The following is a 27,834-nucleotide window of genomic DNA, read 5'->3' as shown; positions in this document are numbered from 1 at the left end:
ACCGCAGGTGAACCCTCATTACTTAGCTATTCATTACTGGCGCGGCCCCGTCCAGCACACCCGGGTCTTGTATTCATGACCGTCCCACACACAACACGCCGGCACAAAAGGAGACCAAACGCAGCGTGGCCGGTGCACAAGGGAGGGGACGACGAGCAGCCTGCAGAACGAGGGCCGGCCAAGGGTTAAACAGACTCAGGGTATGGGCTCCACCACACTGCAAAGAGGACAAGTCCGCGAAATAGTCACAGCGCCAATTAGTCGTATACACAGGACACTTTCTCACCCCTGACCTCCGAAAACACCGGCCTCTCAGCTATACAATCAGTACTTGAACTGATACATCTTACCTGCGCTGATACATTGTAACAAACTATCAGGACAAGAGAGAGATTTGAAATGCTGCTGTGTTTATACCTTAGAGGACGGTCTAGACTGGATACATTGTAGCAAACCCTCAACTGTGAGATTGGGTCTGTACAGGTTTTCCACCTTTGGATGTAAACAAGAGCGTTCCTATTCACTGACAGCAAGAACATATTTAACTGGTTCCCGACCGCTGGCTGTGTTTTTACGGCCAGCGGTCAGGGACGGGTCCTTAAAGCCCGAGCCATAGACTTTTTACGGCTCGGGCTTTAACTTGCTGCCCGCTCGATCAGGCAGCTGAATGTCGGGTCTGCGGCTGTCAGTGACTGCCGGGGACCCTGAGGAGAGGATAGAAGCGGCTGTCGCTGCTTCGGTCTTCTCTGATCACTTGTACACAGCGCTGAATGCGCGCTGTGTATAGGAATAGAGGCCGGGGCTGCGCCGCTGTCTCTATTCCTCCCGGTGATCATGTGACTGGTCACATGATCGCCGGGTGCCGTTAGTGACAGACCCAGCACAGCCCTATTAGTGACAATCGTCACTATGAGAGGGCTGATTTCCCTGCTGTGCAGCTCCAGTTACAGGGGAAAAACATGGTGTGAAAGAAAGAAAAAAAAATATATATATATATATAAAGTTCCCCAAAAGTCTTTTCTGACCTTTGAGGGACAGACCATAGTAATAAAAAAATAATAAAGTGCAAAAAAAAATAATAATAAATACACATAAAATACCCACCCCCCAAAAAAAAACGTCCCCCCCCCCCCCGCCAATCATTGTGGTAACGCTAGCCCGGACCCAATTACCCTAATATAGACATGTAATATATTTAAATTGACGGTAGACAATGACGATCACAAATAAGAGGTCTATTTTAGGGTAAATCTATGTTATTACCAAAAAAAAAACTGAAACGTAAAAAAGCTTATTTTTTTACTATTATTTTCTAACTTTATGAATAAAAATTCTAAAATAGCAAAAAAGGATGTGTATAAAAACGATAAAAAAAAAGAAACCTGCATTGTCTACGGAAAAAACGTCGCAAAAATCACGTCGTTAGCCCAACAAATAAAAAAGTTATAGCCGTTTAACGAACGCGTGCTAAAAATGGCTAAACGGTGTCTGGTCCTGAAGGCGCAAAATAGCCCGGACCTGAACTGGTTAATAGCGAGGAATTGAAATACAAAACAGATTAGAAAGTTGCAGAACTTCTCATTAGAAGATAGTTTAGACTTCTGTGCGCTCCCCTCCCCCTGCGCTGTGATAACGTGCGCGCGCCGTGCGCTATAGATCGGATGGTGCGGTATAATAGACTGGTCTTATCTGGGAGGAGGGGGCCAGGGTGCTGCGTTTTCTATATAATGCCGGCTGATGCCCGATGCCATGGTGGTCAGCGGAGCTCTGCCCAGTGTGCGCCCTGTGGGTCTGGGAGGCTTTCAATGCAGCCCCCCCCCCCCCCCTTTTCTATTTGCAGGGACAGCGATGGTAAAAGGAGATGAGGGAATCCGGGGCCCCCCAGCGGGTGGCAAATTGTAAAGCAATTAATCACAGCGGCTAAAAGGGAGTGGACAGGCCCGGGGCCCGGACTTCACTGACACTGTTTATCATGGAAATGGGAAGGTGATGGGGGAGGGGTCGGCCTGTTCTGTGCCCACATCGAGAGCCTCTGCCTCCGACATACCAACACTGCTGAGAACGTCCCATATAAACCAGGATGTAAAGACCTGCAACTGCAACCCCCCGAGAACTACAACCCCCCCGAAAACTACAACCCCCCCGAAAACTACAACCCCCCCGAAAACTACAACCCCCCCGAAAACTACAACCCCCCCGAAAACTACAACCCCCCCGAAAACTACAACCCCCCCGAAAACTACAACCCCCCCGAAAACTACAACCCCCCCCCCCCGAGAACTACAACCCCCCCCCCCGAGAACTACAACCCCCCCCCCCCGAGAACTACAACCCCCCCCCCGAGAACTACAACCCCCCCCCCCGAGAACTACAACCCCCCCCCCGAGAACTACAACCCCCCCCCCCCCGAGAACTACACCCCCCCCCCGAGAACTACACCCCCCCCGAAAACTACACCCCCCCCCCGAGAACTACAACCCCCCCCCCCCCCGAGAACTACACCCCCCCCGAGAACTACAACCCCCCCGAGAACTACACCCCCCCCCCGAGAACTACACCCCCCCCCCCCCGAGAACTACACCCCCCCCCGAAAACTACACCCCCCCCCGAAAACTACACCCCGCCACCGAAAACTACACCCCCCCCCGAGAACTACAACCCCCCCCCCCGAGAACTACACCCCCCCCCGAGAACTACAACCCCCCCGAGAACTACACCCCCCCCGAAAACTACACCCCCCCCGAAAACTACACCCCCCCCCGAAAACTACACCCCCCCCCCGAGAACTACACCCCCCCCCCGAGAACTACAACCCCCCCGAGAACTACAACCCCCCGAGAACTACAACCCCCCGAGAACTACAACTCCCCGAGAACTACAACCCCCCGAGAACTACAACCCCCCGAGAACTACAACCCCCCGAGAACTACAACCCCCCGAGAACTACAACCCCCCGAGAACTACAACCCCCCCGAAAACTACACCCCCCCCCCAGAACTACAACTCCCCGAAAACTACAACCCCCCCCCCCGAGAACTACAACTCCCATGAGCCCACATCCTCCTCTCGGTACAAGGCATCGCATGATCTGCCATTACACTAGGAGAAATAATCCAGGGTCAGAGCAGCCGCCTGAGGGCTGAATCCACACGCTGCAGAAAACACGTCACGAAATACGGCGCGGATGTCGCCCGATACATTGCAAATGGCGTAATCGGCGCCCGAAGTCCTCAACTTCTGGGGATCTTCACTGTACATCCGCAGCGTACCAGGACTATACAAGGCAGCTAAGGGGTCAAATTAACCCCTTCAGTCCTGCAGGGATTACTTCTGTAATAGAGAATTGCTCAAAGTGCAACGCCATAATATTTGCATTCACTTTGGTGTTGCCCATGATCCGGAAAAACATTGCTGCTTTATTTCCGAAACAGCACCACACCTGGCCATGTCTGGTATTGCATCTCATATCCATTCAAATGAATGGGGCTAAGCTGCAATATCACATGCAACCTGTGGATAGGGGTGGCGCTGTTTGTGGAAGGCGGCAGCCATGTTATCTTAATAATAGACGACCCCTTTAAGTCTTCTATGGTGAAGCACAGGCCTTCCATGGTTGTTACATAGCAGCGCTCTGGAATTTTCCAGCGCTTCAGAGGTTAAATTGCTATATCGCAAAAAGTAGACCTGGCAAATAATCCCAAAATTAGACTAGGAATGGCTGGCATAATGCCAAGCGTCACCCCATACGTGTCGGACAAAAAATAAAGGAATAAAACCTGCCGCGCTGTCAGAGTCCATTAAAGCTTCGCGGCGCGGTATAAACGTGCGCTATATGAACACTCTGTACAAGACATTAACCGCGCAGCGCTTTACTGAACCCGACACGCCAGCCATATTTTCCAGCAGGGGAAGAGGGCAGGCTGGGTAAGCAAATTGCTTCTAAATATACTTAAGTGCCCAGGCTGCTAATCATTGTGCGATTATAATCTAATTACACAGCCACGCTTCACCAGCGGAGGAAGAACACGAGATTTACGGACGCTGCGAGCTTAGAACACTGCGGAACCGCACACAAAACAGAGCGGACGCCGAAATACAACAAATAAGGGGGCGGAAAATGACGAAAACCCGCAAGTAAATACAAGAGAGGTTCCTGGGAAAGCTGGGTGACCGCTAATATGGGCAAGTAACAGATCCCTCAGGGGTTGTCACCCAGCTTATCCAGGCACCTGAATGGTAAGTCCGCCTTGTAATGCAGTGATACATCCAGTATGTCCCACATTAGAGGCTCCGCAGTGATGGTCACCCAGCTTTCCCAGACTCCTAAATGGCAAATCTGCTTAGGAAACAATTCTGTAGTGGCGGCCACGTTGGCTACCGTCAATTTGCCTAAATTAGTTCAAAGCAAGACTCGCTTCAACCAGCGCAACGCAATGCCGGCGAAACAATGTCCTCACGTTTATTGCGCTACACTCGTAATGGCAGATACCAGGGAACAATAGACCATTAGCCGAATGCAACAAAGACCGTGTTAGTGTCCCTTTAAGATTCCTGTACAGCATCCCCAGCCTCATCACCTCAGACCTGATCTGGTTCATTGTGTGAAAACGTAAACTAAACCAAACCGCGGAAAACACAACATTTGTGGGCAGCCGCCGCGGTACCTTTGCCTATGACGAGTCCACATTTGTCTGCCGGCACGGTGTACGTGATCTCTTGCATGCCTCCTGAACAATAATTCCATTCGCTTCGAGTGCGCCCTTTTCCCCGCGTCATGGTCAGACTCCCGAAACCATCCCGTTCCTGCAGAAAGTTGGAGAAAAAAAGTGAAATAATTCGGGATAAAGATAATAAACGCCACGATGGGGTCAGAGCCACGTAACGCTTTCACTTGCCCTATATGCAAATGAGCGACCTCATTCTTCATGCATATCAGACATCAGTCATTTAGAACGTCTGGCCCTTTAAGGAGGGGCACCCCCGTCATTGCTGGAAGCTTCCCACCACCATGAACACTATAGACCACGAGGGATATGACAAATCCATGTGTGACTGATCTCACAGCCGCTCCTCTTATTACAGGGGCTTTACATTGGCCGTCCACATGACAGCCCACGCAGGTGATCCCCCCCCCCATAGCCACGCGTCATGTCTGCGGTCTCACCTGTGCCGTCAGGATCAGCTCATTGATGATGTGCGCCGCGTGCTGACACCGGTCGGGGAGGCCCATTACTTGCGCCACTCGCTCAGGGCTGATTCCGTCATCTGCAGGAGGGAAACACAACCAAAGCAAACGATTTATCCCCAGCGGTCGTGCAGCGGTGCGTCAGTCACATGGCGGCAGCGTATCCGAAACCGACAGCAGCGAACGCCAGCCCTCTGCCTGCTCATCCGGAAAACCACGAGCTCCTGCAAGAATCACCCGCTGGAAACTACGAGGTGTCGGAGTCGCGTTAACCCCTTCCATAATCATTCACCACGGTTTTTCAAAGAGACCGGCAAGATGGAAGAGGACGCAGAGTACTGGCTTATTAAACACTGCAGCGTCACCGACAATACAGCGCCATTCACAAGACGACAAGCATTATACAGCAGTGGCGTCCAGTCTGTGGTGTAACTACAACTCTCAGCATGTCCGGATAGCCAGAGGTAATGCTGGGAGTTGTAGTCTAAACAAATTCAATTTGTTTATTACATCTGATGAAACTTTATTTACTCAAGACTGGAAAAGCCCCTTTAAGATTTAAAGGGCACCATGCAGGCAATTGTCCAGGCCCATTTTGAGGGGAGGTACGGCTACTGGTCACCACATGACAAGGATAGGGAGGGGGAGGGGGTCAGGATGATCTAAAATGTACAAACCTGGTTTGAATTGAATTCTTACGCCGGCATCATTCTGAATCTTCTTGATCATTTCGCCGTTTCTACCGATTACAATTCCTACCGCGAACCTTGGTACCGAGACCTGGAGAAGATGAGGAAAGAAGGGACAGGATTGAAGAATACGGCGCCAGAGCTCGGCCGTCTCCGCGCGGATTCATTATTCTGCAACCTCCGACTCTCTACCTGTTGTGAAACTAGAACTCCAAGCACATTTCACGGCAGAAGGCATGCTGGGAGTTGTAGTATCAGTACAGCTGGGTAGACGTGCTGTGGAGTGCTGCTCAATCATACACAGTCCACAGTAAAAATGGCCACACAGGAGATCTCACCAACCGGTCCACACAGTGATCAGAAAAACGGAAGGTGCCCATAGACCGATACCTCACCCCGATAAACGGAGAGTTGTCTTTGGTCGCCACACATTTTTCTCAATCATTTCAGATTGTAAGTTTGTCCCCTATTAGAGCCAGGAACACAGGACCGGGCCTAAAACCTCATTCATTAAATAGCCTAACAATAGGAAACTGCCTAACTTTTTACAGGACTGTCCCTTTAAGATGTAGCTATGGAGGCCCTTACCTCGACGCTGCCCCCCATCCTGGAGCTCAGGTCACTGCGCACCCCTCTGAAGTCAGCCACGTCCTTTTCCCGGATGATTTCAAGGACCAGATCTCTCGCTTGCTGCAATACAATAAGGAGAAAATATAAAGCGAAGGTTCACGAGTGCAAAACGACGGAGCCGTCCCAGGAGGGGGGTCCGCGGGGTCTCTGGCCTCAGCCGTGATGTATAAAGGGCCTGACTTTGGCTGTAAGGTTTGAGCACGCCCATTACAGTCCTATTCAAACCACCTTCAAGTGTCTAATGCCCGGACCTACCGCGGTTCTCTCTGACCAGCCCTGCCCCCAAGTGCCGCTCTGAGGGGTCCAGGACGATGAGATTTGGCTGCTGTATGCCGGATTCTCACACTGGGGTGCGGACATGTAGGATCCATGAAGTTGAGCTACAGGAAGCTGTACGGTGGGACCTTCACTGTTCCGGGATAGGTGGGGGGGGGGGGGCATATCCTTTCCCTCATATTCAAGTTTCGAGTCAAGTTCACGGAAGGGATGTTTTAAAGAGATTGTTCCAGGATTACAAAATCACGGCTGCTTTCTTCCATAAACAGCGCCCTCCCTGACCATGGGTTGCGTCTGGTACCGCAGCGAAGCTCCATTGAATTGAGCTGCAATACCTCTCACAACCTGTGGACAGGGGTGGCGCTGTTTTTGGAAGCTGCCATGTTTTTCTTATTCTGGACAATCTGTCCTGAGTTATTCCCGAGCAAAACGATCAGCCCTCACAGCTTCTATGAAGCTACTCTTTTATTCTTGAACTCCCCTCCCCCACCACTTGTACTTTGTGCGCAAACTAACAGGTTTTATAATTAACTATAATGGGGGGGGTGATGACACAAAGGCGTCCGTGTTTCTTTAATAATCTACTTTCCATCGAGCCCATTTCCCTCTTGCTGCACAGTATCTGAATTACATATAAATGGCCGTGGATGCAGAACAGTGGGGGGGGGGGGCAGGGCGGTGTATAGAAATGCCGCGGTGTCGGGGACCATGCGGGCGATATAACCCTCCACAGCACATAACAATATTGGAGCACCCGGGCAGTAATTTTCAGCGCTCACATGACTCCATACTCCGCTGACAACTTTATTCCCGTGGGGATGGAGTCCTTATAAACATGCTCTACTTTATTATTCTATTTAGAGCCCCCGCTAGTCTGCGCTAAAGTGTTTTTCTCACCCCAAGGGGGGACAATAATCGGTTGCAAAGCAGCTCCTGGCACAGTGGTCAATGGACCTGGGCTTTTTTCCCTCTGTACCTGCACTTTGAACGGGTCTCCCGTGATCCGGAGAGGTTTGTCAGCGCCGGTTGGTAACGGGCCGTCTTGAATCATGATCATTTTAACGCCGGTTCTCTCCTGCGGAAACAGATCAAAAGGATATTAATGAAAACGCACGAACCTAAAACCAGCCCAGCGGCTCCGGTTACTGACGTGGATCATCGCATTACAGCCGCCCGCTCCGCGTGGGCTCAGCGGCGACAACTAATGACCGCCATTACTGACCACAGAGGCTGTCACTCAGCTATTCACATGCCCGTAATACAATAGAAACCTCTAATGTCATATACACTTCATGCTCTTCCTCCGCCCGCTCCCCTATTACTCTGCCGGTGTACGGGTCAGGCTTGGGCATTATGTTCATGAACCAGGAGGCTCAGGATGAACTACGTATTGCTTGTAAGTAATTGTAAGGAGGGGTTGTATGAGAATGGATCTGCTTTCTTAAAAAGAAACAGCGCCACCCTGGCCTATGGGTCGTGTCTGGTATTACAGCTCAGCCAACGCAATTGAATACCCGCCATGGAGAAGAGCGGCGCCGTTTCACCCTAGGTCTGCGATCCATCGGGGGGGTCTCCGATAAAAAATTTAAGTCGGCCTCTCACTATTACAATGGCGAAATGGCGCACGAATATAGTCGGCCATGACCGCGCGGTCATCCGTAATATGTTCTATGTCAACCTTCTCATGGATACCGAGTGGAAATATTTTTTTACATGACATTTGTCGCAATCACGCGCTCAATTCTCCAGCCCCTCCTCGCTGAACACCCTTCAGGCGGTGACATTTGCGCTGCCCGTCACCTGAGCGCGTGACTGACGGCCGAGGCTTATTTCCCACAATGCCCATTACGTAACTGTAACCGGCGATTAACGCCACTCAGCGCGCCGGCATTTAAATCCACGAGTGTAAAACGCCGCGTTATTTTATTTTTTTAATAAAACAGAAGAAAACAATCAAAATAGAATTTAAAGAATTAAGAAAATGAATTTTTTTATTATTATTATTATATATCCATTTTTAAGGTTCTGGAGTTGCGGGAATTAAAGTGATAATTAGCGGCGCTGAACTCCTGCAAATGAACGTCCTACAAAGCCGGCGCCACGCTGAGCCTAATCACACACTCCTTCCTGCCGCGGCGCAAAACTATTAGCAGAACGGTGCAGGACTGGGGGGGGGGGGGGGGATGATGGTGGTAGGCCTAAGTGTTAACCCACACAGCGCCGGGACTCTTACCTGCAGCTGTTTGATGGTTTCCCCTCCTTTGCCGATGACCAGGCCAACTTTGGAAGCGGGGATGAGGATTTCCTGCACGGTGCTGTTTCCATCCATGTCGTTATGGAAACCGGGCCCGTTCCGGCAGCGTTCCACGATCTGACTCAGGAGACGCTTCGCCTGCCTGTAGGAACACGGTAATAATGGAGGTCATGACAGGTATTAACCAAAGACTCCCCCCGAGGTCTCAATAGTGATATACTGGGTGGGCGCTGCCACCCCCCCGAGGTCTCAATAGTGATATACAGGGTGGGCGCTGCTACCCCCCCCCCCTGAGGTCTCAATAGTAATATACTCGGTGCGGCACCCGCGGGTATGTGGCAGCGGAGCGGTTCATTGTCAGCGTGGTTCCTATAGATCCATATGGACCCCTCTTAATAGATATGGATCAATATGAACGTCAGAGGAAGGTTCTGTCGTCATACGATGGTGAACTATAAGGCCGCGCGGTAGAAAGTGACATCAGACGACGGCGGCGCAATAAACCCGCGGTGCAGAATACTTAAAGGGACAGTTCTAGATAAATGTCATTAGACTCCATATTGCAGAGCATCCACATTTCAGTTTAGTGGCGAGCAGATGGGAAGGGGTTAAAGAGCGGCGGCCGCCCCGATGATTTCCCTGCACAGTAACGGCCGTATCTTCAGAGAAACAAAATCACAACAAAGCAGAACCTCCAGCGCTCGCTGTGTAATGTGCAGTTGTCAATAACACTTATTCCGGTTCAGCGGTCACAGCGGCGCGGCGTGAATGAGGGGGCCACTGAAACGCCCTAAAACTCGGGGGACTTGTTGGGGTGCAGTGAAACCAGTTATCTGTATGTGATGGGGCGCACGAAGAAGAAAACCCGCGCCCGGCACCACCTCCGCCTGCTGTGACACCTTCACCCACTTTTGTGTCGGCTCGCCAAGCGAAAAAGAAAGAAGCGCAGCAATTGTGGAAGGAGATTGTAGAGAGCGGGGGAGGGGAATCGAGATTTCAGCCAGATTATACTGAGCAGCGCCGCAGTGCAATACAATCGTCTCCTGGCACAAAGGGAAGCGGCTACTAGTACTGGGGGCCGGGTATTATTATTGGGGGGGGGGGGGGGGGCTTACTCAATGCTCTCCGGGGCTCCGGTAAGGACGCAGGGTCTCTCAGGCATTCCTCCGCTATCTGCAAAATAAGAAAAAAAAATAATGCATATATATATACACACACACATACACACACTATACAAATGGTATTTTGCTGCTGATGCGTTGCATTCTGGGTGTTGTAGCTGCGCTCTGTATAAGCCGCCTCGCACCAATATAGAGATATTTACCTGGCGCAATCTGAATCTTACATCCCGATTCTGTTTGGATTCTTGAAATCTGTTCCCCTCCCCGTCCGATAACTAGAGAAAAAAATAAAAAGGACCCAGTTATCCACAGAACCCACAACGCCGCGCAGCCAGAGTCCCAGACAAGTCATTTCCCCTTTAAAGAGGCTCTGTCACCAGATTTTGCAACCCCTATCTGCTATTGGCTGTGATCGGCGCTGCAATGTAGAGAAGAGTAACGTTTTTATTTTTAAAAAAACGAGCATTTTTGGCCAAGTTATGACCATTTTTGTAGTTATGCAAATGAGGCTTGCAAAAGTCCAAGTGGGTGTGTTTAAAAGTAAAAGTCCAAGTGGGCGTGTATTATGTGCGTACATCGGGGTGTGTATTATGTGCGTACATCGGGGCGTTTTTACTACTTTTACTAGCTGGGTGTTCTGATGAGAAGTAACATCCACTTCTCTTCACAACGCACAGCTTCTGCCAGATCACGCTGTGACGTCACTCACAGGTCCTGCATCGTGTCAGACGAGCGAGGACACATCAGCACCAGAGGCTACAGATGATTCTGCAGCAGCATCGGCGTTAGCAGGTAAGTCCATGTAGCTACTTACCTGCTGATGCTGCTGCAGAATCATCTGTAGCCTCTGGTGCCGACCTCGGTCGTCTGACACGATGCAGGACCTGTGAGTGACGACACAGCGTGATCTCTGGAGAACACGGCTGTGTCTGCACTGCCAGAAGCTGGGCGTTGTGAAGAGAAGTGGATGATACTTCTCATCAGAACGCCCAGCTAGTAAAAGTATTAAACACGCCCCGATGTACGCACATAATACACGCCCACTTGGACTTTTACTTTTAAACACGCCCAGTTGTACTTTTGCAAGCCTCATTTGCATAACTACAAAAATGGTCATAACTTGGCCAAAAATGCTCGTTTTTTAAAAATAAAAACGTTACTGTAATCTACATTGCAGCGCCGATCACAGGCAATAGCAGATAGGGGTTGCAAAATCTGGTGACAGAGCCTCTTTAATGGGAAACCCAGAAATCTAAACCCGTCCTCGTCTGCCAGGAAAGTAAAGACTCCATTCGGACAATTCTTAGTTCTCTCTGTATCTGGGAAAGCTGGGTGACCGACAAGATGGTGTCCATGCCAGCTCACACCGGGGGTGTCACACAGCTTTCCCAGACCCCTGAATGACAGATCAGCTTCTGCATTTATCATTATAATTAAAGTGTAATTCAAGTTTTAAAAAACTTTGGACACGACATAGTGACACGTCAGAAGTTTTGATCGGTGGGGGTCCGAGCACTGAGACCCCCCCCCACAATCGCTAAATGAAGCGGCAGAAGTGCTCGGGGGAGCGGTATACGGGCTCAATAGAAAGTCTGTGAGCCCGTACACCGCCTCGAGGACTGCCCACCAGAAACTCAGCGGCTCAGCGCTCACCCCAGCTCTTCTGACGCTACTTTTTAGCGATCGGTGGGGGTCTCAGTGCTCGGACCCCCACCGATCAAACCTTCTGACGTGTCCAAACTTTAGTTACCCTTTAATACAGAAGTTGTGGAGCGGAGAACTTACTGAATCCCACCATCTTGTCAGGCACTTTAAATTCTTCTGTCATCACAGTCCTGGAAAAAGACAAAACACGTCAGTACCATCCCCCGGGGACATAACTGGGATATTGAGGGGTAACCAGCCCATCCCCCGGGGACATAACTGGGATATTGAGGGGTAACCAGCCCATCCCCCGGGGACATAACTGGGATATTGAGGGGTAACCAGCCCATCCCCCGGGGACATAACTGGGATATTGAGGGGTAACCAGCCCATCCCCCGGGGACATAACTGGGATATTGAGGGGTAACCAGCCCATCCCCCGGGGACATAACTGGGATATTGAGGGGTAACCAGCCCATCCCCCGGGGACATAACTGGGATATTGAGGGGTAACCAGCCCATCCCCCGGGGACATAACTGGGATATTGAGGGGTAACCAGCCCATCCCCCGGGGACATAACTGGGATATTGAGGGGTAACCAGCCCATCCCCCGGGGACATAACTGGGATATTGAGGGGTAACCAGCCCAGCCCCCGGGGACATAACTGGGATATTGAGGGGTAACCAGCCCATCCCCCGGGGACATAACTGGGATATTGAGGGGTAACCAGCCCAGCCCCCGGGGACATAACTGGGATATTGAGGGGTAACCAGCCCATCCCCCGGGGACATAACTGGGATATTGAGGGGTAACCAGCCCATCCCCCGGGGACATAACTGGGATATTGAGGGGTAACCAGCCCATCCCCCGGGGACATAACTGGGATATTGAGGGGTAACCAGCCCATCCCCCGGGGACATAACTGGGATATTGAGGGGTAACCAGCCCATCCCCCTACTATTCTATCCCTTCTCTCTAGAATTAGGGTATAAATATTAATTCAATGGCGTAACATGCAAATAGGGGGCGTGGCATGGAAAAGGGGTGTGTCCTAAACCGTTCAATTATGGTGATTTTGATGGTGATCCCCCGTCTAGAAGCACGATGCGCTCTTAAATGTGAAGGTTCAGGTCGTATATAACCCCCCGGTGACTGCTGCGGCCTACGGAGGAGGGGCTGCATTCTCCCTTCACCTGTACATAGCGCCCCCTACAGGTACTAAGACATTAGCAAATAAGGAAGAGCTGCTCATTAGATAACACACCGAGTCGGCCATATTGGGCGCACGACGCTATTGGATGGTTCTTCTCCGGCCCTCTGGAGAGTCCCGGGCCCTCACGTACACATCACACGTCACTAATGTAGAACATATGTCACTTTCCTGATATGACGGAGCGTGGCCCCTCGGCCAGCAGGACCCCGGTCAGAGTAAAGTTTTTTGATTTATGATTATATTTTATCGACTCCCCCTCCCCCCCTCATTTCTGTAAACGCTGGACATTATCCGACGTCTCCATCTACTCGCCGCTCTCATACTGGAGTACAGATGGCAGATCAATACACAATTAGTATCCGATCAATAGATCATAAAACGGAGCCGGCGGGGCTTACCTTTGATGTACGAGGGCCCCGAGCTGGTTACCAACTGTGGGAAAAACGAGACAAAAGCAGAAAAATAATCAGAAGTATTCCTTAAAGAGAAGCCAAGTTCATGTCACTGTCCGTATGGGAGCGGGGGAGGGGGCTCGGACATGAATACATTATGGAATGGGTGGGGGAGGGGGGGATGACCAGTCTATAAATCGTATGAACCAGCTGGACGAGAGCTGTGACATTGATCGTAAGCTTTCATACCCGGAGGAGGGGTCAGGAAGACCCTCATAAAAAGAAAAAAAAAATCTTTAAATCCTCCCCACTGGCCACCAAATTAAAAATGATGTAAAGAGTGAGCGGATCGTGTCCACATTAGCGCGGCCGGGACATATGTATGCTCGTGTAAACGCTGATCGATACGTAACAAGCGCGGCTCCTGCTCTCTGGACACGAACGCGTCCGCTGGGAGCTCTGAGGGTCTTCCCATTTCCAGGATGATTCTCCCCGGCCAGGACAACAGGTGCGACTGTCCCGACTGCGGCTTATACCGAGAGAATGCGACTGTCCCGACTGCGGCTTATACCGAGAGAATGCGACTGTCCCGACTGCGGCTTATACCGAGAGAATGCGACTGTCCCGACTGCGGCTTCTACCGAGACAATGCGACTGTCCCGACTGCGGCTTCTACCGAGACAATGCGACTGTCCCGACTGCGGCTTCTACCGAGACAATGCGACTGTCCCGACTGCGGCTTCTACCGAGACAATGCGACTGTCCCGACTGCGGCTTCTACCGAGACAATGCGACTGTCCCGACTGCGGCTTCTACCGAGAGAATGCGACTGTCCCGACTGCGGCTTCTACCGAGAGAATGCGACTGTCCCGACTGCGGCTTCTACCGAAACAATGCGACTGTCCCGACTGCGGCTTCTACCGAGACAATGCGACTGTCCCGACTGCGGCTTCTACCGAGAGAATGCGACTGTCCCGACTGCGGCTTCTACCGAGAGAATGCGACTGTCCCGACTGCGGCTTCTACCGAGACAATGCGACTGTCCCGACTGCGGCTTCTACCGAGACAATGCGACTGTCCCGACTGCGGCTTCTACCGAGACAATGCGACTGTCCCGACTGCGGCTTCTACCGAGACAATGCGACTGTCCCGACTGCGGCTTCTACCGAGAGAATGCGACTGTCCCGACTGCGGCTTCTACCGAGACAATGCGACTGTCCCGACTGCGGCTTCTACCGAGACAATGCGACTGTCCCGACTGCGGCTTCTACCGAGACAATGCGACTGTCCCGACTGCGGCTTCTACCGAGACAATGCGACTGTCCCGACTGCGGCTTATGCCGAGACAATGCGACTGTCCCGACTGCGGCTTCTACCGAGACAATGCGACTGTCCCGACTGCGGCTTCTACCGAGACAATGCGACTGTCCCGACTGCGGCTTCTACCGAGACAATGCGACTGTCCCGACTGCGGCTTCTACCGAGAGAATGCGACTGTCCCGACTGCGGCTTCTACCGAGAGAATGCGACTGTCCCGACTGCGGCTTCTACCGAGAGAATGCGACTGTCCCGACTGCGGCTTATACCGAGACAATGCGACTGTCCCGACTGCGGCTTATACCGAGACAATGCGACTGTCCCGACTGCGGCTTATACCGAGACAATGCGACTGTCCCGACTGCGGCTTCTACCGAGACAATGCGACTGTCCCGACTGCGGCTTCTACCGAGACAATGCGACTGTCCCGACTGCGGCTTCTACCGAGACAATGCGACTGTCCCGACTGCGGCTTCTACCGAGACAATGAGACTGTCCCGACTGCGGCTTCTACCGAGACAATGCGACTGTCCCGACTGCGGCTTCTACCGAGACAATGCGACTGTCCCGACTGCGGCTTCTACCGAGACAATGCGACTGTCCCGACTGCGGCTTCTACCGAGACAATGCGACTGTCCCGACTGCGGCTTATACCGAGAGAATGCGACGGTCCCGACTGCGGCTTATACCGAGAGAATGCGACGGTCCCGACTGCGGCTTATACCGAGAGAATGCGACGGTCCCGACTGCGGCTTATACCGAGAGAATGCGACGGTCCCGACTGCGGCTTATACCGAGAGAATGCGACGGTCCCGACTGCGGCTTATACCGAGAGAATGCGACGGTCCCGACTGCGGCTTCTACCGAGAGAATGCGACTGTCCCGACTGCGGCTTCTACCGAGAGAATGCGACTGTCCCGACTGCGGCTTATACCGGGAGAATGCGACTGTCCAGCCCGACACGTGACCACAACCAAGTTTATTACAGAGAGAAAGATGCGAGGTAGAACAGAGCACACAGGACGTGGAAATTATTTTCATTCTCAAGATCGCTGCTGGCTGTCAGTGAATGTGCACATTGCAGTTTACACCCAAGAGCCTGAAAACCCGTCTAGTCCTGCTCACACAGCTGATGTGTAGTCTGTTTGATAGTTTGTTACAATGTATCAGTGCAGGTGAAATGTATCATTTATTAGTTCACAAGGGAGTGTCTACACTGCAATGAATTGTAACAAACCCTCAGCTGTGAGATGTTCGGTCAGGATGAGTTTTCAGCCTCTGGTTATAACACAAAAGTATATTGGAGAGTTCCAGAACATTTCATTATACGATGACGAAGCTTTATCTCCATCGGACTGGACAAGCTTAATAATATACTAAAACAATATGGAGTCAAAGACCCCCCCCCCCCTGCACGAGTCAACGAAACATGGATATGAGCTCGACAGGACAGGCAACTGCATAAATGGCAACTCCCCGGTATATAAATAACCTGTCAGCTCCGTGTGATTGGACACCTGCAGCGGTTTACGCCACGTTATAGGTCACATGTATTTTATGAAAATCTCACGTTACGCCCAACTTTCCTAAAACCCCGAATCGACCGTATATGTTACGTTTCTGTATTGAAGGACTGGTGAGGAAGTGAGCAGGGACCTGGAAAAGCTGGGTGATTACAGCTGTGATGACGGCTATTCGACAGCAATGTTTCCAGCCCCAGCTCTGAACCCGCAGGTCCCTCCACCTCGCCCCGGCCTCCGCTGCTCCTGATAAACGTGGTTATTTATACTGCGGGGTCCAGCAGCTGTTCCTCGACTCCTGCACCCGCGGCCCTCGTGCCTCGCGCTCTGACACGTTCCCAGTGCAACGCGGCTGTGTAAACCCACAACTCCAAGCAGCCGATCAGATGACACGGCAGATGGTATTTATACGCCGAGATAAAGAGGAGTCAACAAGGAGCAAACCGTGTGGAGAGAAGCGGCCAAGAGACGCGGAACACTCCCGGGGCTCTAAACTACATCTCCCAGGAATCAGGGCAGCAGCAGAACATTCAGACCAGCGGTGGGGGATTTTTAGAAGGAGTTTGTAGGATAATGTAAATAAAGCTTCAGCTCCTTACATGAACAATCCTACAGCCTTATAATATACCGGATTTTTCGCACTGGAAGACGCAGTTTTTAGTAAGAATAAATCTGGCTAATAAGTCCCTGCGTCTTATACCCGGCAGCGCCGGGCTCCCTGACCGCTTCTTACTTAACCCCTTCCCGACCCACGATGTGCCGGCACTTCATGGAGCGTGGAGGGGATGATGTTTGGAGCGGAGCGCCCGCTCCATACACTGCAGGTGTCAGCTGTCACGCTGCTCTAACGGCCAGGAACAGCGATGGCGCTGCTCCTGGCCATTTAACTAGTTAAATGCCATGGTCAATAGCAACCGCGGCATTTATAGGGATCTTCCGATGAAGGACATTAACAGGATACGTCATAAATGTCAGATAGATGCGGCTCCCACCTCTGGTACCTGCACCGGTCTCTAGAACAAGGCCCCCTAAACCCCGCTCTATCTTACCCGCTCCGCCGTCTCCCGGCCACATCCTGGTTAGGTGGTCGGGAGCTACGGAAACGGCTCGCGTTACGGAAACGGCGCGCAGGCTCGCTTTACGGAAACGGCGCGCAGGCTCGCTTTACGGAAACGGCGCGCAGGCTCGCTTTACGGAAACGGCGCGCAGGCTCGCTTTACGGAAACGGCGCGCAGGCTCGCTTTACGGAAACGGCGCGCAGGCTCGCGTTACGGAAACGGCGCACAGGCTCGCGTTACGGAAACGGCGCACAGGCTCGCGTTACGGAAACGGCGCACAGGCTCGCGTTACGGAAACGGCGCACAGGCTCGCGTTACGGAAACGGCGCACAGGCTCGCGTTACGGAAACGGCGCACAGGCTCGCGTTACGGAAACGGCGCACAGGCTCGAGTTACGGAAACTGCGCGCAGGCTCGAGTTACGGAAACGGCGCGCAGGCTCGAGTTACGGAAACGGCGCGCAGGCTCGAGTTACGGAAACGGCGCACAGGCTCGAGTTACGGAAACGGTGTAACTGGCTGAGCTACGCTGTTACTCGCATACAACTGAATAGCAGTTACGGAAACAGCGCAGTGAGTTACACGGTTTCCGTAATGCATCCCTGTATTGCAGTGCATTGTGCCGGAGATCTAATGATCGCTGGGAAACTAATAAAATGTGTACAAAAATAAAAATAAATAAAAAATTAGATGAATTGTAAAAAAAATATTAAAAGTTAAAAAAAATAACCTTTACCCATTTTTCCCCAAGCACAAGGTCAAAAATAAAAAAAATTGTTGTTGCTGCGTCCGTAAAAGTCCGAACTACTACAATAAGGCATTATTTGACTCGCACGGTGAATAAATAAATTTAAAACCCCGGAATTGTTGTTTTTTGGTCACCGAAGCGCTAAAAAGTGATAAAAAAAACGTACGTACCAAAAAATGGTGCCAATAAAAACTGCATCTCGTCCCGCAAAAATAAGCCCTCCCACCGCGCAAACGATGGCAAAATATAAAAGTTCTGCCTCTCAGAATGCGGTGAAACCGAACAAATTTTTTTTTTTTAACCAATAGTTTCTTTGTAAAAGTTGTGAAATATAAAATATTTTCCTATTTTCTGTTGTCTAAAACCCGGGGGCGTCTTATAGCCCGAAAAATACGGTAGTTTGGGTTTCAATATCTCACCATTTTCAAGAAAGTGGTTTGCTGTCAGTGAACGAGAACACTAGTTTACATTCAGAGCGGAGAAGTCCAGGCAATGCTCTGTGAGCTGAACACATCAGCAGCAGCTGCACAAGTCTCTGGTACTTTGCTACAATGTATCAGTCCGCAGTAGAGCATTGTCCAGACCGATACATGTGTATCCACTTCTCAGCTGTGAGGGATTAGGCTCTGTTCACACCAGCGTTTGGTTTCCAGTTGATTGCGCTATTGTTTCCTGGCAACAAAAAAAAAAAACGGAAACCTTACGGAGCGGAGACAAATGGAAACCATTAGCAACGGAAGCGTCACCATTGAAATGAATGGTAAAGGGAAGCCGTGGTTCCTCCGCTGGAAAGCTCTGACAGAAGCCATCAACGGAAACCGAACGCTGATGTGAACAGGCCCTAAGGTCTGTACTGGTTTGCAGCCTCTGAATGTAAAAAAGAATGTTCCCATTCACTGACAGCAAAGATGAAGCTTTATTTTCATAAAACTGGCCAGGATTAGAAAACATGGCTGTGGAAACAGCGCCACACCCGTCCGTGGGAGGAGTCTGGTACTACAACTATACAACTAAGCCCAATTGAAGAATCCAAGTTGCAATGACCTCACACAACCTGTGGACAGGAGAGGCGCTGTTTATTGTATAAAGCAGACATTTATCCCAATCCTGTTCACAAACGTGGAGTTGCTGGAGAAGATGGAGCAACAGATAAAACTTCTCATCATATGAAAATTTCAAATGACAACAATTCCGGGGTCTACGGCGACTTTCACAAAGTGACTAATATCTCCCCTACCCCCTGGGGTGCAGGAAGCTGAGACATAGGAGCTGTTTACAGAGTTGGAGGGCAGCTCAATTTTGTTAGTCTCGACAACTGTCCAATGTGAGCGCGCCGCCAAACAGCACCCTATATCTCAGCGCCGGGTTCTCCACGGCCTTCTGAAGCGCCAGTAGACACTTCCTGCACATCTGGCATTTTAGACAGTTTTTCAAAAGGAGTCCGGACAATCGGGTCATGTGACTCCTCCGCTCTGCTGAATGGGGGTGAACCCAGCACCTCTCCGGCACTTTGGTGTGGGCCCACCCTTAGGAGGAGTATTTCAAGAAAGGACAATTATCTCCTATCCACAGGAAAGGTGATAAATGTCTGATTACTGGAGGAGCCACCGATCACTACCACGGGGGCCACGAGCCCCTCTATCCTTCTTACTGCACGACCGCCGCGAGGAGAACCTTGAACGGACGAGCATTATGTCTATGGGGCAGACAAACCGCAAAGTGCAGCGCTCAGAGACGTCTGTCAGTCCCACAGACATTGATCGGAGTCTCTGACAAGGAGGCTTAGGCCCTGTTCACAATGCGTTTTTTGCAGGCGAAAAATCAGATTTTGACCTGAAGGCGGAACACTTGCCGCGTTTTTCCACCACGCCCATTGAGCGCCACGGGCAAAAACCGTCGCAAAGGGCGTTTTCTCTGCCTCCCATTGATCTCAATGGGAGGTCAGAGACGGAAACGCCACGACTGTAGAAAGGGCACGACTTTTCCCGGCGAGCGTTTTTTCTCTGCTCGCGGGAAAACCGCCTCCGCCTCCCATTGAAATCAATGGGAGGCATTTTCGGCCATTTTTTGGCGCGTTTCTACTTCAAACACAGCGCCAAAAACCTCTGTGTGAACTAGGCCTTATAGTGCCTGCCAAGTACCGCCCCTGATCCTTTCAACCACTTCTGATTGGCTGCGGGCGCTGAGTGATCCTTCTATAAACTGAACTCCTTTTAGAATGAAGTTTAGTAATTATCGAACAGACGTCAGAGATTTACCAAAACTGGTGCAAAGGAAGAAGTGCAGAAGTTGTCCCCGGCAACCAATCAGATTCTACCTCTTATTTTTCAGAGACCCTTTGAAACATTGAAAGCCGGGATCGGCTGAACGTCAGAAGCAACTGCTCCCCTTTTCCTTTGCACCACATCTGATTTATCTCCCCCTGTGAATTTCAATTACTCACCATTTTCAAGATCTCTGCTTGCGGTCATTGGGAACATTCTGGTTATTACCCGGAGGCTGAACACACAACCTGACCTAATAGTCCTTAAAGCTGAGGGAATCCTACACTGAACATGGTTTGAACACAAGTATGTTTCCATTCACTGAAAGCAAGCAGAAAGTTGCAGAACTTTTCATTTTCCAATGACGAAGGTTTATTTCCATGAGACTGGACGAGCCTTTCACGACTACACAGGCCATCTCCCCTCTGCAGGTCTGTAGTTCCCCTCCGCTCGCTCGGAGCATCGGCCGTTCAGCGTACGCAGCTCAAAGGATACAAATCATCTATCATATCAATCCTCTAATAGCGGGCCCCACCCTATACGATAAATGGAAGCGAAAATAAATCTGGCGCAGCGACACTACACAACCATCCGCGCCATGCTGTATACTGGACACCCCCCGCTTTGTAGCATGCTGGCTCCAGACGGCTCATTGATCATTGGGGGTCTCGCTGCTGGGACCAGAAATCAGCGGGGGGACCTGGTGCGGAACACTCAATGAAATTACACGGAAATCAATGGGATTCACAATGATTAAAAGGGACTCGACCGGGTCCTCCGGAGTCACAGGGGCTTCTTAACCCCTCCTATACAGGAAGGTCGAACACACGCTGGTCCCGTCACATCAAAGGAGGGGTATTCCCAGAACGGTCACAGGAAACGTGATGATTGTCTGATCTCTGGGGGGCACCACTGCTGGCGGGAGCAGGGGTCCTGAACCCACCGTTCCCCCTCACCGCTCCATACAAGCTCCTCATCACTGCGGGCAAATATTAAGGTGGAACGGGGGTTCGGGACCCAAATTCTAAGTGGGGACCTCCAGCGTTTAGACCTATCCTGTGGATAATAATTGTTGATCCTGCAGCCCCCCCAGAATCTCAGAGGTGTAACTTGAAACTCCCCATCTACCATTTATAATACTGGGGTCTACTTATGTGGCAGAGAGGCGTTTGGACCCCCTCAGGCACCAAGGCCTGGGTGCGACTGCTCCCTCTATAGCTGCACCCATGTAGGCACTAATGGGTTACGCACGCTGTAGTCATATAACCCCTTTAATAAACGTCTATGTGGGATCTGCAACCACTGGCAGAGAATAAAACAATCTTAATATGAGGACGCCAGGACCCCCAGAGCACGCGGCGGCTTATAAATCCCCATCCACTACAGTGTGAACAGCGTCTAATGATAGAAAACATTCTAAAAAAAAATCAACGCAGGACGGAAAATTGTGGCTACCTCCATCATCGAGCGGTCTTTTCTGGATGCCATATCCATACAGCGAAGGGTCCACGAGTGGTCCGGAATTATTCAAGTGTGGGATCCCATCAATTTTAGAAGCGATCTGAAAGAGAAACTGAAAACTTAGAAATGAACGGACGACATCCATTGGCCGTAAGAATGAGGATATGGGCAGAGCGGAAAGGGTTAAGACCCACGAGGCGACTACAGGAAGCTCTATAGCTGGTGACCAGTCGATATCAGTGGATTAGTACACAGATCTGATAGGCCGACCTCTGAGGGGGTCCCCGGGGCCGAGCTCCAGTACAGAGGTTGCTACGGGAGGGGGAGGGGCGCCGAGGACGATGATTGACAAGTTGTAGTGTTTATTCCACGTGGGTCGGAGAACGCCAATGTGACCGCAGGGGATATAAAGCATCTCTAGTCGGCTCTCAGACTTAATCCTCGTGTGACCTTGGAGTCACATCCCAGTCACCAAGTCCGGACGAGCAGCCGACGCACAGAGCTGCCGGCGAGGAACCGACAACAAACCGCAGACGCTGTACAGAACACGGAATAAGACGCAGAAGAGACGCACAGGGAAAAAATTAATTAAGCGGAGGATTTAGTGTGGCGCGATCACGACCACTAAATAGCCAGATGTCCGAGGACGGCAACATTCAGAGCACATCAGCTGCTGTAAGACTACAACTCCCAGCATGCCTGGCAGCCTTTAGCTGGAATAATAAAGTCTTTAGCGGTCAGGGCATGCTGGGAGTTGCAGTTTTCTGGGGATTATGAGGAAATTATGGACATTTCTGGATTATATTTCTTGATGCGACATTATATTTTACGTGGAACGTTCTAAACCTCAGTAATGAGAGCGCAGAACATGCCGAGAGCCTGAAAAGAGACGGTCTGGGATACAAGGTGGCACATTGCGGCTGCAGACAGTATACGCCGGGCACACTATATATATATATATATATACACACAGCATGTTCTACCCGAACACATCATCTAAGCTTATTAAAAGGATCGTCAGTCCTAAGTAAACGAAAACGCAACTTCAAAACAGACGGCGTCTAAATTCCAGATCTCTACTTGCTGTCAGTGAGTAGGAACATTCTTGATTATTTCTCTCTGATCTGAACGGTCAGAACTCCAGATTGATACATGTGACCTGCACTGATACATTGTAACAAACTTTCAGGACAGAGGAGAGATGTGCGCTGCAGGTTATATACAGTCTAGGCTTGTGTGTTTAAATGCAGGTTAAAAAACAAACAAAAAAAGAAATAAATTAATATTAAAACAACTAATTTACACCTTGTTCGGCTTTTACATTGACTTTTGGAATAATCTGATTAGTAACACCGGCCCGAGATCCTGCAAATCCGTCCTCCAGCTTCTGTGCTGCACCTCCGAGGCCTGTCTGACAGTCCGGTTACTAAGGAATACACTTCCTAACAACCAAACCCTTCACAAGAGGTTGTCAAGCAGCACTTCCATAGCAACCAATTTTTGTTTGATTGCTCAGGTCTTCAGCTCTCGTACTACGTCCTCTCAACTTCTGACCCCGGGGGGGGGGGGGGGGGGTTAACATCTCAAACATTCATCACCTAATCTCCAGCCTGGACCTAAACGTGCGACGATCACTGGGAATCGCTGTGAAGCGGCTCTGCCCTACCCCCGAACCCACCGCTAATCCCCTATAGATCAGGTCACAAGTGCGGAAATCTGAGGGCGATCACAAACTATAAGGGGCATCAGGCGTCTACTGAAAACAATGGATGGTTATGAATTCTAATGGGGTACCTGAGGGGGGCAGACAGTGAAATGGGGATGGGTGACAACACTATAGGGCCCCGGCGATCATCAGATCCTATATACCAGTACATCCGTTATCTTTGTATACAGGCGGCGGCCAGGCCACTCACCACTGCTATACATGTACCCAAAGAGGGGCGGACGGGCGGCTGAAGCGAACTTTACTAGAGTGGGATGCACCCCAATATGGCGGCTTCATTGTAGGATTATCGTAGAGTAACAGCCAGTATAGACCGGAGCGGGACAACCACAGGAGATCAGCAGCTGACGACAAGCGGTACGGCTCAGAGCAGTCACTATTGTTACCACTAAACAACTGCAACAAAGTATCAGTACCGATCAATAATGTAACAAATCACGCACGGATGGGGAACAGATTGCGAGTCCCACTGGGGACAGTTAGAGTGGACCTCTGTACAGCGCTGCGGAATACGTTGGCGCTATATAAGTAACAGAAATAAATAAATGAGGTGGATCCATAAAAACATGGCCGACTGTGGTCTGGGTAAAGCCCCGTGCACACGACAGTAGATTTTGTCGGTAATTACAGACACATTCATTTCCATGGCTGACGGACGCCTTCCTGTGTATATACGAGGGTGCGGGTGCCGTAGAAACCTTCCGTAAAAAATAAGACAAGTCCTATTTTTTCTATTTTACGGACCGTGCTCCGATACTTTATAATAGGAGGACTGTCCGCAAATGCGGAGGACTATCCGCGGCCGGCCCGAACCGTGATTATGTGGCCTAAGAGAGGAGCTGAGGAACGGGGGAGGGGCGATACCAGGGAATTAGGAAATTGTATTTTATTAATTTTTCTCGTCCGCCGCTATTCTCCAGCCCAGTGATCTCCAACTATTGCAAAACTACAACTCCCAGCAGACTGAAGGCTGTTGGAGTCTACTGGGAGATGTAGTTTTGCAACAGACGGAGATCACTGCACGAAGCGAACAAAAATGGCAAAGGGTGGGTGATGCTTCTTATAGCCCCCATGGTGTGACAGAGAGGGGGCGGGCAGTCACTGTCACTACGCAAGGCGGTCACCCAGCTTTCCCAATATCAGATGTCACAGGGGAGCACTCAAATAAAGTTTTAGAATTCATATTTACTGGAGATTATTTTTTTATCACTTATTCTGATCAGTCACAGCCAACGACTAGTTAACGACCTGGCAGGACCGCGACGTGTTCGGTGCTTATTATACAGGATATTGGGATCGACCGCTGCACCGCTCCGACTACACGAGACTAAGGTGAAAGACAGATGTTGAAATGTAAAACTTTATTTGTTAGACAGACAGAGTGACAGTCACTACCGAGAATGGGGAACATTATCAGATCTCAGGAAAAGCGGTATAACTAGGGTGGAACTACAACTCCCAGCATGTCCTGACATCCAAAGACTTTCAGGGCATACTGGGAGTTGTAGTTCCACCCCAGCCAGAGAGCCAAAGGTTAGAAAATAAACAGACCCAGAAAGGAAGTGGGGTTAATATAAGATCTCAAGAATGGTGTGCTGGGACCTGTAGTTCTTTAATTGATCGCTCACCAGACTACAAATCCCAGCATGCACTACCCCGGGAGACATGCTGAGGACTGTAGTTGTCAGAGAACCTGCATCCCTAAAAGGAAGATTGTGAGAGGTTCAGAGCGGGGCAAGGCTAGAGTGTGAGCTCTGCAGACAAGGCCTAGACATGGAGGGGGTCATGTGACTGTGGCAGCAGGACAGGATGCTCGGCCTTGTAGTTCCACAAATGGTTAAAAACTCATTCTGTAGGGCGCATCAGAGGACAAGATGATGGTGTGGAACTACAAACACCAGCATGCGCCACCCTGGGAGGCATGATGAGGGTTGTAGTCCTCCAAGGGTAACATCTGCCGGAGCCGGGGACGCGCAGGTCATCCACGCAAAGTTGTATATAAGTTAGCAGGAGATGAGTGGTGCATTCTGGGAGGAGGGGTATAACAGCCATGAGTGTCAGCTCTGCGGCCCAGGCGCTGGGTGACAGGTGGTGGATGGGGCTGGGCCTAGGCCTCGGACCTCCCGCTCACTATCGCGCCGGAGGAGAAAGTGACCAGGGCCCGTAAACTGGCTCCCTGGTGCCCCCCTCGCCCGTCCTAAGAGCCGAGATCCCATCCCCCCTCCCCCAGGAATGAGCTGCGGCCTGTTCCCTTCCCATATGCGGCCGGCCTCACCTGCCGGACCCGGTGGTGCAGCGCGTCCGCCAATGCCTCGGACTTGATCCCCCCTGGAGCCGCGCTCTGTCCCTGCACCAGCTCCGCCATGGTACCCGCCACCCACAGGAGGAGGCCGCCGCCGCTACACCGACCTCACTCACTGCGCCCGGGGACCCGGAAACGGAAGTCGACAGTGCAAACTACTTCCGCCGGAACTATGTCATCTACACTGGGGCACTGCGCAGAAACGAGTACAGAAGTTTCACGATGACGTCACCTTGACTCAAAACGAGGCTGTTACAGGGCGGAAGTAGCCGCTAGAGACATGTGAGCGTCAGGGTCTATCAAAAGCGAGGGGGGGCTGGGGACCCGCAGTCTATAATCAAGAGGCGTCCGCCCCCTCCCCTTATTTATTAAAAAAAAAAAAAGTTATTAACTGTTTGAGATAATGGTCACTTACCTTGTCCTGCGTTATCTCAAGGCAGCAGCTTTCATGGCCTCCACCAGAACGTTAATTCAGTCCTGCCACGTGGACCATTGCAGCTGCTTACCTGGCACGTGAGCTGTGCCTCTCCAGCTGGTGGTAAACTACAGCTCCCAGCATGCCCTGACAGCCCAAGGGGAGTTGTAGTTTACCCAGCACTATTGACGGCGGGGCTAGTCTATTGGCGGCGGGGCTAGTCTATGGGATTATGGGGCTCTATGCCGTTAAGCTTCTTTTTTTTTTGGAGGATGGAATGACTTATATTAAATCCAGCAAAAAAATGGATGCCGCGCAGTATGTGGTTTTTTTTAACATGGCGGCATATGCGTGACGGATGCGACTGTATGGCAGCAGTCACAGGTATACATTAAACGTGGAAGCTTCGCCAGACTCCCCGGGAAGAGCATCAGGGTAGCGCCCAGGACTCCGGCCCTGGGGAAGCCCCCGACGTCACTGTCCATAGATGGAGACTCCGGCATTGTAAAGCTCCTGACGTATAGGAGCTTGCCAAGGGGTTTGGGCAATGTATCCAACAAATGTCTATACAGTGAATACAAACCTCCCAACCGTCCCGGATACAGCGGCACAGTCTCGGATTGCGGGCGATGTCACGCTGTCAACTGTATCTGCGTCTTCAGGACGCAGATACAGTTGAACCCAATGCTGAAGCAAGAAACTATCAGCTCCCTGCTTCAGAATTATTTCAGAGTAGAGGAGCAGAGGGAGCTCCTCCGCTCGCTGAGGACTCCCCGGGCATAGCGCTACTTTAAGCACTGTGCTCGGGGAAGCCCTTGACATCACTCCATATATGGACAGTGACGCCAGTGGCTACTGATTGAGCGGAATCCCCGTTGCCGATGATTTGGCCAGGAATTCTGCTCCTAGAGGAAACCCCTGATGTCACTCGCCAGAGTCGTAAACGGGGATTCTGCTCAAGGAGTAGACACCGACATCACTGTCCATATGTGGACATTGATATCAGGGCTTCCTTCTAGGAGCGGCGTCTCCGGCCTATTCTCTGGCTGGGGATTCCACTCCTAGAGGGAGTCCCAATGGCGCTATCTACATGGGGGTTGAGGGTGCTATCTACAGGGTGGGTGGCATGATCAACATGGACGCTGTGGCACTATACTGCATGGGGGCATCTGTGTGGCCATTAGGCTGTATTCACACGGGCACATTACGTCCGTAATGGATGGAACGTATTCCGGCCGCAAGTCCCGGACCGAACACACTGCAGGGAGCCGGGCTCCTAGCATCATAGTTATGTACGACGCTAGGAGTCCCTGCCTCGCTGCGGGACAGATGTAGACCTCTGTTGGAAGGAAAAATGCAAAGTGAACTAGGCCTAGCAACTTCTACAGCGGTTGTCACCCAGAAGACTTCCTAGTTATATTAGGACATTTCCTAGCTTGAAATTCAGATTTGTGTTAGAACTTTAACAGTATACAATGACGGCGGTATACAATGACAGTATACAATGACACAACAGAAGAAGAAACGTGCCATAAACTGACACAAAACTTGTCCGTTCCCTAGAAAAGAGAGAAAAGGAAAAAACAAAGCAAATATAAAACAGACAAGTATATAGACCA

The 27,834-nt window shown here is 51.0% G+C and overlaps 1 protein-coding gene across 1 annotated transcript in view; it reads right to left on the bottom strand.

Annotated features, from left to right (window-relative positions):
- FUBP3 (far upstream element binding protein 3) overlaps nucleotides 1-25,962 on the bottom strand; it is a 58,282-nt gene extending 32,320 nt beyond the window's left edge. The window contains exons 1-12 of the mRNA XM_075834651.1: nucleotides 25,774-25,962; nucleotides 21,767-21,872; nucleotides 13,413-13,446; nucleotides 11,941-11,990; nucleotides 10,359-10,430; nucleotides 10,150-10,207; nucleotides 9,014-9,176; nucleotides 7,757-7,855; nucleotides 6,463-6,564; nucleotides 5,863-5,965; nucleotides 5,165-5,265; nucleotides 4,665-4,803 (exon numbers count right to left, since the gene is read on the bottom strand). Of these exons, the coding sequence (XP_075690766.1) occupies nucleotides 4,665-4,803; nucleotides 5,165-5,265; nucleotides 5,863-5,965; nucleotides 6,463-6,564; nucleotides 7,757-7,855; nucleotides 9,014-9,176; nucleotides 10,150-10,207; nucleotides 10,359-10,430; nucleotides 11,941-11,990; nucleotides 13,413-13,446; nucleotides 21,767-21,872; nucleotides 25,774-25,863 (1,117 nt within the window). The 5' untranslated portion in view covers nucleotides 25,864-25,962. The remainder of the gene's footprint in view (nucleotides 1-4,664; nucleotides 4,804-5,164; nucleotides 5,266-5,862; nucleotides 5,966-6,462; nucleotides 6,565-7,756; nucleotides 7,856-9,013; nucleotides 9,177-10,149; nucleotides 10,208-10,358; nucleotides 10,431-11,940; nucleotides 11,991-13,412; nucleotides 13,447-21,766; nucleotides 21,873-25,773) is intronic.
- Nucleotides 25,963-27,834: the final 1,872 nt, after the last annotated feature.

This window comes from Rhinoderma darwinii, chromosome 8, assembly GCF_050947455.1.
Source record: "Rhinoderma darwinii isolate aRhiDar2 chromosome 8, aRhiDar2.hap1, whole genome shotgun sequence".
Lineage (NCBI taxonomy): Eukaryota > Metazoa > Chordata > Amphibia > Anura > Rhinodermatidae > Rhinoderma > Rhinoderma darwinii.
This window is presented reverse-complemented; position numbering and strand designations above follow the sequence as displayed.